At 40.7% G+C, this 11,348-nt stretch overlaps 1 protein-coding gene, 1 non-coding gene and 1 gene segment (V, D, J or C); 1 reads left to right on the top strand and 2 right to left on the bottom strand.

Annotated features, from left to right (window-relative positions):
• Positions 1 to 895, top strand: part of LOC124017813 — a 10,445-nt gene extending 9,550 nt beyond the window's left edge. The window contains 1 exon segment of the V gene segment in view: positions 309 to 895. Within this exon segment, the coding sequence occupies positions 309 to 581 (273 nt within the window).
• Positions 896 to 1,623: 728 nt separating this feature from the next.
• LOC124017812 lies at positions 1,624 to 11,293 on the bottom strand. 3 transcript variants are annotated; one of them, XR_006835529.1, is made up of 6 exons: positions 11,186 to 11,293; positions 10,082 to 10,134; positions 7,877 to 8,173; positions 6,054 to 6,113; positions 5,718 to 5,762; positions 1,624 to 2,936 (listed from the first exon to the last, which is right to left on the bottom strand). XR_006835529.1 is itself a non-coding variant. In XM_046333024.1 (6 exons), the coding sequence occupies exons 1-6, from the start codon at positions 11,075 to 11,077 to the stop codon at positions 2,755 to 2,757; spliced, it is 687 nt and encodes a 228-aa protein (XP_046188980.1). In that variant the 5' UTR covers positions 11,078 to 11,178; the 3' UTR covers positions 1,624 to 2,754. The 3 variants fall into 3 exon arrangements, 2 of the variants coding, with proteins under 2 accessions (XP_046188980.1, XP_046188981.1); XM_046333024.1 differs by lacking the exon at positions 11,186 to 11,293 and adding an exon at positions 11,028 to 11,178; XM_046333025.1 differs by lacking the exon at positions 11,186 to 11,293 and adding an exon at positions 10,612 to 11,013.
• Positions 5,065 to 5,254, bottom strand: LOC124017837. The gene has a single exon (XR_006835531.1). It is a non-coding gene; the product is annotated as a U2 spliceosomal RNA (small nuclear RNA).
• Positions 11,294 to 11,348: the final 55 nt, after the last annotated feature.

An 11,348-nucleotide genomic window follows, 5' to 3' on the forward strand; every position in this document is an offset into this window, starting at 1 on the left:
GTTTCCTGTACCGGTGGTAGGTGGACTTGTTACCCACAGAAAAAAAGAAATGTGTTGATGCATTCACATCCTATGCACAGTTCTTTCAGGAACTGACAGGAAACAATGAAAAAGAGAACAGCTCTAACAATTCTGTTGTGAGTAGAAATGTATTTTATCCACTTGGGAGATACATTGTTTATATTTGATTAGGTTTCAGTATTCTGTTAATTAATAAGGGTTAAAACCTTTAAATGTCCATGCTCTGAGGCTTTGGGAGCAGGTCAAAATGAGATTCTAGTGAAACCAGGGGACACATCGGCTGTGACATTACCCTGGAGTACGAGGTCATGTGGTTTGTTCTTCGTCCTGATGCCACTCTTTCAGTAGCCATCACTATAAAGACAAATACACCCCTGAGCCTCAACAAAAGGTTTGATGGTCGTTTCGAGTCAGTGTATAACACAGGCCTGTTCAGAAGCAATCTGAGCATACTGAACATCTCAGAGAGTGACGTGGGTCTGTACTACTGTGTTGAGCAGAGGGCTAACATATTTGAGATCGGAAGTGGGACCAAGCTCTCCCTTAGTGGTGGGGAGTAAACTCTGCATTATGACTGCATAACTGTGGTTTTGCATTGGGAGCATTCTAAAAAATATACACCCGGTTCAATAAAGTTTAAACTCAAGTCAATTCAGGATATGGATTTCAATGATAAATATATACCATAACAGTTGGATGAAACAAATGTAATATATTTATGTCACAAGCTGCTATATGCACTAGACCTATTTATACATTTTTAATATGGTATGTTTAAGATTGTTTTTCAATTGTTTTAAATGTGATTAAATCTTTATATTCACACACAAAGAAAGCTGTAAATAACAGTTGAACTGTTATGAACATTCTGTCATTTCAGATCAGCTCTCTACTACAGTTGTTGGAATGTAGTTGTCATGGTTTATCACCTTGATCATAGCCCCCAGCCCCCATGTTAAGCTGGGGTCTGTTCTCGGTGTCTGCCTCGGTGCTGGGGTCCGTTCTCGGTGTCTGCCTGTTGACCACCTGGTAAGAAATCATTTACACCCAATAATTCTAAAACATTCACATAATCAGCTTTCTGAAATGTCTTAATATTTACATGGTGCACCTCACACTGTCATCCAGCTGTTCTTTATTTTCACATGTTATAGATCCTGCCAGATGAGGATTCTGGAACAACTTGGTTGAAGCCTGCCATCTAGTGGACCAATATCCAGAAAAGCATATAAATTAGGGTGGAGGACCAAACATAATCAAATTGAAAGATGACAAAAATAACATTTCTGGTGTTTTGAGGTGTTCCGTGATCCACTGGGCCAAACTTCTGTCACTCCTTACATCTAAGTAGGTGGTCGATGGGGACTACAGATGTTCACACATTTTCCAGTGTTGATTGCATGAGCAAAATGTTCAGGGCGTTGGAGATAGAAATGTATTGAATAGAACAATATTATTTTAGACATGATCTTAAAAATCATGTGTCACATCTACCAATCCATCCAAGGAACAATTGTCAAAAATTGGCTTAACCATAAATCTAACTATGCATTTGTTAATTATCTGAAAAACCTGTTATGCTGTTAGAACACTTCAACCAAATCAGATAAGAACAATTTATTCAAAGGTTAGAGATAGAAAATGTATAAAAGTCACTCCACAACTGGTTGAAAATACAGAACAGGATTTAAAAACCACATTGTGGTGCAGAGTTGAGACAGTAATAGTCAAACATTGCACAGCATTTCCTTTGGCGTCCTGTATAATACATTAAATCATCTAAATATTATTGCTATCAGCTATCATACATCTATACACATATGCAGAAACAAAAACAAAGTACAGTAGATAAGATAATTCACTTCTAAAGGTCACAGATGGATGATGCATTTACATTATCGTTACCTGATCAAATGTAGCATTTCCTTATAGCTGGACAGTTGGCAAGAGAAGTCATCCCTAATGTCCTTGTATAACCCACAGTAAAACAAGGCATAAGCTTCTGTTTGAGTGGAACTATCGCTCCAGAAGACGCATCTAAGGGAGTGTTTGTATATCGACCAGTCTGAATAACAAGACGGGCCACTTCAATTTACATTCTGCAAAAGAGCATCTATATAGATTAGATAAAACTGAACTACCTAAAGTTCTGTCTCAAAAGAGCATTTTAAAAAGGCATTATATATGCAATTTGTTAACTTTCAAATGTGGGGTTCTATGCTGACATTAAAACCTTTGATCATAAATTAATTATTTGTACAGTGAGTGTGGGATATTACCAGGGGTCAGTAACAGTTTCATAGTTGAACACCTCTTCTCTTAACTTACTTTCTACAAAGTAGAAAGAACGTAATGCTGACAATGATCCTCCGTTATCAAGGATGAAGAAAATCATAAGTACAGTAGTTGTACAGTAAGGCTGAGAGTTTAAAGGGATAGTTTAGGATTTTACACAACTTGTTAGGCTCCTCACTCTGCCAGTAGTCTTTGGGCCAGGAGAAACAGTAATGCATGGTTCAGTTCCCTTCAAAACGTCACAACTTAAGCCACCACTAGCTGACGCCCAATAGAAGTGAATGGGACATTGCATTTAGAAAGCACTTTCAAAAAGATTCCACCAGAGCAGACCAGCAAAAAACATGCCCGAGTTTGATTTGATTGATTAGAAATGCTCATGGCAAGAAGATAAGGCAAAATCATGTGTCTAGCCAGCCGTAGTAACAAAGATCATTTTCATTGTTCTGCTGTGTCCTTTGATGCATTTTGATTTAGAACTTGGAGCTCGGCCAAGGGAGGTTCTTCCTTCAACTTGTTTTTTCTTTTTCTGATGCATACTACTACTACCACCACCACCACCACCACCACCCCCAGCCCCCCTACTGACACCAGCCCAGCAAGCTGTTCCACATGTAGACCTGCAGACAGAAAAAAAATAACTGTTATAGTACTACATTATTTCCTGGTTCTAGTACTAACATATAAATGAACCATACAAGTAAACCAATGTTATGTAATGATTTCTCATGACAGAAAATGACTTGATAGCACTACTACAGGGAAGTCAGTTGTCGCGAAACTAACGTCGACTTTGATAACATTTGTGGTATTAGATAGGCAATATGGTGAAAAAAAATGCCTAAGTCAATGTACTGTATAGAATGTGGCTAACATTCCATCTGAAGAGCTAATGGGTATGTAGGCTTTAGTTACAGCCCTGCTCAAACACACAATTCTGCTTTTCAAGGTCCTATTGAGCACTAGAATCTGGTGTGCAAAAGTATTGAAACAATTACATAAAAACGTTTTTAAAATTCTGAAAGTAAATTTTTTTTAAATTAAAAGGCCTAATTCCCAGTTAAAATGTATAAATGTCCATGCATTCTGTATCGCTAACGTTCTCTGAATCATTGTAGGAAAGAATGCAATCTTAGCAGCTTTCATGTGGTCCAAAACTTGAGAAAATGACACCAAAATGTACCGAATGATACTTTTACAAACATAATGCCCCCGCAGCGCTGGAAAGGTGTTTGGAACATGTTCTATAGTTGCCATGGTGTCCTGGGAGCGGCCTAAGAACAGAGATCCTGTCAAATGTGTACATGGTTGTTTTGAATGATTCCTTTTGATCGGGTTTTTATTGCATATATCTGAGAGGAGTGAGAGATGGTGGAACCCAGCAGAACTAAGGCAGAGGGCTTGTAGAGTGGACGACTGGCTACTATTCTGAACTTAGTGTGGTGAGATGTCTGGCGCTCAGAGCTGCTGAGGCATCACCCAAGTGGGTGCTACAGGGTGGAAGAGGAGAAGTCCAGTGGCTATACGACTCAGGCTGGTTCCCAGACTTGCCATCTACAACACCATCAGCAGACTCAATCATCTACCATCCTCTGTCTCTCTCCCGTCACCCAAGCCATGAACTGACCCTCCATCTTCGGAGAATGCAGCTTTGAAAGACATGACCTTTGCTTGTTTTTTTTTTTTTGCTCTTTACGCGCCTAGAAATTCTATGGAAAGCGTTAATGTAATAAATCATTATTAATTAATACAGTTAACTAGCGAGCTAACTTTGGATCTATCTAGGCTACTAGATAGGCCTTATGTTCAGAATTTGACATCCAAACGCTAATGTATAGTCTATCAACATTTAATACCATGCTGCAGCACTTAAGGGTCTATCAGAGTATCAAACGTGTACGCACAGCAGTGTTCTAAAATATTGGAGCATTGGGATCAAATTAAAGCAATTTCTATAACGGTCTAAACATTTAAAAGAATAGAGGACGCGCACTGGGAGATGCGTTGTTGGGAATTGTGGGGAGGTTCGCGGTCGGACTGTGCGTCGCCAGAAGATGGTTGTCTCAAAACTGCGTAGCTATGTCACAATGGGACGCAGGACGACGTCTCGGCGTAGCTATGTCACAATGGGACGCAGGACGACGTCTTGGCGTAGCTATGTCACAATGGGACGCAGGACGACGTCTCGGAGTAGCTATGTCACAATGGGACGCAGGACGACGTCTCGGCGTCTGGATTATGATTCCACTGTACTCTCCCGCTCCGGTCAGCCGCACTTGAACAGAAATGCACATGATACAAACGTTGGCCTACACCAAAGACAAACAGAACTCACGGTACAGTCACTGAAAGGATATTTCCCACTGATTTGTATAAAAAATATCAAGCGATGAGACGTTTGATAGAACCAGTAGAGGAAAATCTTCATATTTATTTTAGTATGGTATTGCGCACTACCGGGAAAAAAATAAAAATCTGTATACATGCAACCCTGCAGTCCAATGGAAATGTTGACACTTTTACCCAACCCCTCCAAAAGACACGCATAGATATACAGCGTGGACAGGTAGGAGCAGTTGTGTGTGTGTGTGTGTGTGTGTGTGTGGGGGGGGGGGGTTACATGCCTTGCTCAAAGGCATGCAGGCAATGGCATCCAGGTAACCTTAGCTTCCCGCCAGACTCGGGATTCAAACTGGCAACCATCTTGTTGTTGGCTCGCCTCTCTAACCACTAGGCTACATGCAGCCAGGGAAGTGCACCCTTCCTGGAGATACTGCATTACTAGGTCGATGCGTGCAGGGGACAGAGCAAGCCCCAATTCCATCTCCCCGTTCCAAAATACAATTTCATATATGGTCCCCAAATGAGGGACATATCAGATATTAACTGATTTTTAAACTAATACTACAAGGTAGAGAAGGCAAAAAAAAATAAGTATCTTGACTGTCCAACTAAATATGGCCAGGAGCCAGATGTGGGCACATACACAACCACACACATTCCAAAACATATTGGCACATAAACCAGATCTGACCCACTTCTAGCTCCTGATCATCGAGATTTCAAAATAAATTACATTGACTTTTGCTCAACTTTACTTTCTAGTTCTACATGACAGATCCCCCAACATTACCTGGAATGTATTTGATTTCAAATACAAACAGAGCTTTCAATATTTAGAATGTTGCTGTGTGCTAGTTCACAGCACAGCTGTCTTTTTTATGTTAAAATGTGGCCTTTCAATGATTGGCAGGGTTTTCACTTTTGGTACAATTCTGTTGGTTCTACTGTGACAAACAAGCTCATTAAGTGCTTGGTAGATAGTTTATACTTTTTGAACTCACGTCTGCACTACACAGATCATAGTCTACTTCAACTTAATGATCAGAAGAGGATTATACCTGATGTGGTTGTAGATGGTTGGGAGGCTGAACTCTCAATACTCCCTGAAAATACATTATAAGCAAAATACACTTGTCATGCTTGAATAACAAATATTTCTGCACAACAAACAGTTCTTTATCTCAGTGTTTCCCAAACTTGGTCCTGGAGACCACAACGGGTGCACATTTAGTTGTTTTGCCTTAGCACTACACAGCTGATTCAAATAATCAAAGCTTGATGAGTTCATCCTTTTAATCAGCTGTGTAGTGCTAGGGGGGTTAACAAATGGGGACCCTAGGTTTGAGAAACCCTGCATGATTTACTTCCAGGTTAAAGATCAGGTGTCAATATACCTCCTGGTGTGGTTGAAGATGGTTGCGCGGCTGCTATGGTGATTGAACCCTCAGTGCTATCTGAAAATATATCATATGCAAAATATGCTTAATTAGTCTGTGTTAAATAGTGCTGCAATGTTTACAATAGCAATAACAGATTATAACTGATGTTTTATCCCTTCAGTACAGCTAAGCAACAGTGGAACTTCAGAAACCGTAACTAACAGTTGAAGTCGGAAGTTTACATACACCTTAGCCAAATACATTTAAACTCAGTTTCACAATTTCTGACATTTAATCCTAGACAAAATTCCCCGTCTTAGGTCAGTTAGGTTCACCACTTTATTTTAAGAATGTGAAATGTCAGAATAGTACAGAGTGATTTATTTCAGCTTTTATTTCTTTCATCAAATTCCCAGTGACATACGATCAATTAGTATTTGGTAGAATTTCCTTTAAATTGTTTAACTTGGGTCAAACGTTTCAGCTAGCCTCAAAACAAGCTTCCCACAAGAAGTTGGGTGAATTTTGGCCCATTCCTCCTGACAGAGCTGGTGTAACTGAGTCAGGTTTGTAGGCATGCTTGCTCGCACTTTTTTTCTGCCCAAAAATGTTCTATAGGATTGAGGTCAGGGCTTTGTGATGGCCATTCCACTACCTTGACTTTGTTGTCCTTAAGCCATTTTGCCACAACTTTAGAAGTATGCCTGGGGTCATTGTCCATTTGGAAGACCCATTTTCAATCAAGCTTTAACTTCATGACTGATGTCTTGAGATGTTGCTTCAATATATCCACATCATTTCCCATCATCATGATGCCATCTATTTTGTGTGCACCAGTCCCTCCTGCAGCAAAGCACCCCCAACAACATGATGCTGCCACCCCCATGCTTTACAGTTGGGATGGTGTTCTTCGGCTTGCAAGCATCCCCCTTTTTCCTCCAAACATAACGATTATGGCCAAACAGTTATATTTTTGTGTCATCAAACCAGAGGACATTTCTCCAAAAAGTACGATCTTTGTCCCCATGTGCAGTTGCAAACAGTAGTCTGGTTTTTTAATGGCGGTTTTGGAACAGTGGCTTCTTCCTTGCTGAACAGCCTTTCAGGTTATGTCAAAATAAGACTTGTTTTACTGTGGATCTAGATACTTTTGTACCTGTTTCCTCCAGCATCTGGGATTGATTTGTACTTTTTGCACCAAAGTACATTCATCTCTAGGAGACAGAACGCGTCTCCTTCCTAGTGGTATGACGGCTGCGAGGTCCCATGGTGTTTATACTTGCGTACGATTGTTTGTAAAGATGAACGTGGTACCTTCAGGCATTTAGAAATTGCTCCCAAGGATGAACCAGGCTAGTGGAGGTCTACAAAAAAAATTCCTGGGGTCTTGGCTGATTTCCCCATGATGTCAAGCAAAGAGGCACTGAGTTTGAAGGTAGGCCTTGAAATACATCCACAGGTACACCTCCAATTGACTCAAATGATGTCAATTAGCTTATCAGAAGCTTATAAAGCCATGACATAATTTTCTGGAATTTTACAAGTTGTTTAAGGCAGTCAACTTAGTATTTGTAAACTTCTGGAATTGTGATACGGTGAATTATAAGTGAAATAATCTGTCTGTAAACAATTGTTGGGAAAAATGACTTGTGTCATGCACAAAGTAGATGTCCCAACCGACTTGCCAAAATTATAGTTGGTTAACAAGAAATTTGTGGAGTGGTTGAAAAACGAGTTCTAATGACTCCAACCTAAGTGTATGTAAACTTCAACTGTAGTTCCACTCAATCCTTTCAATGCAAAAAAAATAAAATAAAAATGGACAGGAGGCTTCTTACTTGTCATTTTAAGTGCAATTCTCAGTTGACCTGGAAGACCGTCTGTATAATAAACTGTCTCTGTATCTTCTTTGGTTACATTGTGAATTACAACAGTACAGCCATTGGAGATGTTCATCAGCTGGATCCTGCCCAGATAATTTGGCCCCTCAGTGGGCACGTTGTTCTCATACGTGACCACTGGGCCCTTTCTCTCTGTGTATAATCCGAAGTCCGACTCTGGACACCAGCCATCAGTTATTGGTATAGTTACGGACCCTCTGGTTACACTAAGATAAAGTATAGACAAGTGTGGCCCTGTAAAAATGAGAGGACACCATTAGCATATTCTTTTAACAACATAAGCAAAAATAATTTAACATGATGTTGCTCCCGGGGCTCACTTTCAAGATGCTAGTGCTATTAGTGCTATCTACATACACTTTCCCTCAGACAACAAGACAAGTACTTAAACAAAGTGCTGGTCTGTACTCCAGCACTTTGGATTTTAAATCATACAATGACTAGGAGGTTAAAAGGTACAGAATCAGCGTATTTTCCTCCATATCAGGTGAACTGAATTACAGCACTTTTTGTACATAGTGCCCCCCATTTTAGGGGACCAAAAGTATTGGGACAAATTCACTTAAATGTGTATTCAATTAATCAAAAGTATCATATTTGGTCTCAAACTTGGCATGTAATGATGACATCAAACTTGTTACTTTAAACTTTTTGCATGCATTTGCTGTTTCTGTTTCAAATTATTTTGTGGCCAACCGAAATGAACAGTAAATAAGGTATTGTCATTTTTATTGTAAATAAAAATAGAATGTTTCTAATCACTTCTAAATGAATGTAGATGCTACCATGATTATGGATAGTCTTGAATGAATCATGAATAATGCTGAGAAAGTTAGAGAAAATTGTCTGTAGCGATGGTGTTCTCCGTTTTGCTCTACGACCCCCACAAGCATGTAGCGTCCAAACAGTTTGGGAAACAAACAGTTACCCCTCTGTGGAAAGGTGAGACTCTCACAAACATGTACATGTGGGTTGTTTTTCTCTAAGACCATGGCCACAGGAAGTAGGAGTGCTGAGGGTGCTGCAGCACCCCCTGAAAAATCTAAATATTAATATCATAATTTCACAAAAGTAGTTCACTGGACCTTCACTAGTCCTGTATTAGCAGACAGATATAGCCTTCTCTAGCGCAGCCCCCAAAAATGACAGCGCTGCAATATATATATATATCAGTGTATTGCAGAAATCGTGCATGCATTGGATTGCAATGCAGGTGTGGTAAAATAATCCAGTCCAGTTTAATGAATTATAGTGTAGGCTAATTCGAGACAGAGTGGCGCAGTGTTTAAAACACTGCATCGCAGTGCTAGAGGAGTCAATCCCAGGCTGTATCACAACCAACCGTGATCGGGAGTCCCATAGGGCGGCGTACAATTGGCCCAGCTTCGTCCGGGTTGGGGAAAGGTTTGGCTGGGGTAGGCCATCATTGTAAATAAACATGAATAGTTTACAATGACGGCCTACCCCGGCCAAACTTGGATGACACTGGGCCAATTGTGCGCCACCCTATGGGACTCCCAATCACAGCCGGATGTGATTCAGCCTGGATTTGAAACAGGGACTGTAGTGACACCTCTTGCACTGAGATACAGTGCCCAAGACCGCTACGCCACTCGGGAGCCCAGAAGAACAGTGGCCTCCATTCTTAAACGGACAAAGTTTGAGCTGGCCACCCAGACAAACTGAGCAATCGGGGAAGAAGGGCCTTGGTCAGGGAAGTGACCAAGCACCTGATGGTCACCCTGACAGAGCTCCAGAGTTCCTCTGTGGATATGGGAGAATTTTCTAGGACAACCATCTCTGCAGCACCCACCCAAGCCACTCTTCAGTAAAAGGCACATGACAGCCCACTGGGTTTGGCAAAAGGCACCTAAAGGACTCTGGCCATGAGAAACTAAATTCTATGGTCTGATGAAACCTAGTCTGAAAGCAAAGGTCACATCTGGAGGAAACCTGGTACCATCCCTATGGTACCCCCTGTATATAGCCTCACCACTTATTTTACTGCTGCTGTTTAATGATTTGTTACTTTTATTTCTTATCCATTTTTTACTTCACATTTACGTTTGTAACAACTGCATCTACACACCTGTTGTATTCGGCGCATGTGACAAAATTTGATTTATTGAATTAAAAACCAACCTGAGCTCAACTGGCTGGAAGACAGGAACCAGATGACTGCAACACTCAGACAACTAAAAAGAAATTGACAACTTGTTATCGACAAACCTTCATAATCAGACTGTTAAGAGATGTTATTAATATAAAAGGTCATCAGACCTGTTTGAAACTTCATAACCATACAACTAAAGTTAGCTGTTAATAGATGGCTTTGATCGTTGCTCGCCCATTTGATTTCTGGCTTCGTATTGAACTTCTGACGTTAACGTTATTTCATCATGGTCAAATTAGCTGACATTACACGGATATTATAGCTAGTGATCTGTCGTCATCTTTAACGTTAACCTACATTATTACAGACGCCGGTCAATGAAAGAAAAACGCGACGTAGCCAAGTTAACTAGCTACAGGCCGAGAAGGTAGCTAGCGTTGACTTTGCTAGCTAGTTTGCCTGAGAGAGCAAACTCGCAGAAAAAGTAGAGTTAACCTTGACTAAACAGTAGATATCGGTCAGAATTGATGCCACATCGACAAACAAGCAGAAAACTCACCTGCGGAAATTCATCTTGATTAATTAGTTATAGCTGAAGACTCATTTTCGTCCTGGAAATCTATAACCGAACTCGAACAGCACTAGCGGTATGCAGGTGCAGTGACTAAAGCTACAGTATATTAACATTGCCGGGGTTAACCAACTTCCCGCCGTAAGGCGGTCAAGTAGACTACCACCCCCTTGTTGTTAATATTCGCTCTCGTTCTGCCAATAGCGAAGCAGAGCCAACACTCTAATCCAGATGGTTGCCAACCGCCATATTACAATCCACAGAAGACACAGCGCAGATCAATACAGGGGGAAAATTACGGTTAACATGAGTACATAGTGCTTTCTAGAAAGCAGCTAAAAACCCAGTGCAGCCACAGAAAAAAAGGGAAACCGTTTAGATTTAGTTATACAAAATGTGTTTACCTAGTTAACGTTAGTTGGCTATCATCTACATCAGTGTTAAACTCATGCATATTATTTGTAATCTCACATCTGACTCAATAAACCGAAGTATCATGACGAAACGAAGTAAACTATTTAAATATACATTTTGCTTAGTTAAAATAAATACGTCTACTTACCAACGCTATTGCCAAACCACCACACTTCTTCACTGCATGCTGTTTCTGAGCTGCTGTGGCGGGAAACTGGAGGGAGTGGTTTAGTGGTAGGCGGAGTCAGAGGGAGCGTTCGTTTCGTGCCCCGGTTCATAAATCAGAGCATCCTTTTTCCTCACCCATCCTG

The sequence above is a fragment of the Oncorhynchus gorbuscha genome, unplaced genomic scaffold (genome assembly GCF_021184085.1).
Source record: "Oncorhynchus gorbuscha isolate QuinsamMale2020 ecotype Even-year unplaced genomic scaffold, OgorEven_v1.0 Un_scaffold_333, whole genome shotgun sequence".
NCBI classification, from domain to species: Eukaryota; Metazoa; Chordata; class Actinopteri; order Salmoniformes; family Salmonidae; genus Oncorhynchus; species Oncorhynchus gorbuscha.

What these genes read in the sequence shown, in the direction of transcription:
- LOC124017812 (XM_046333024.1), bottom strand. Translation starts at nt 11,077, where the DNA reads ATGCATGAGTTTAACACTGATGTAGATGATAGCCAACTAACGTTAACT. An exon ending in AGCCAACTAACGTTAACTAG is followed by an intron (nt 10,135 to 11,027) that starts GTAAACACATTT and finishes ATTTCTTTTTAG; the next exon opens with TTGTCTGAGTGTTGCAGTCA. An exon ending in ATCTTCAACCACACCAGGAG is followed by an intron (nt 5,763 to 6,053) that starts GTATATTGACAC and finishes ATGTATTTTCAG; the next exon opens with GGAGTATTGAGAGTTCAGCC.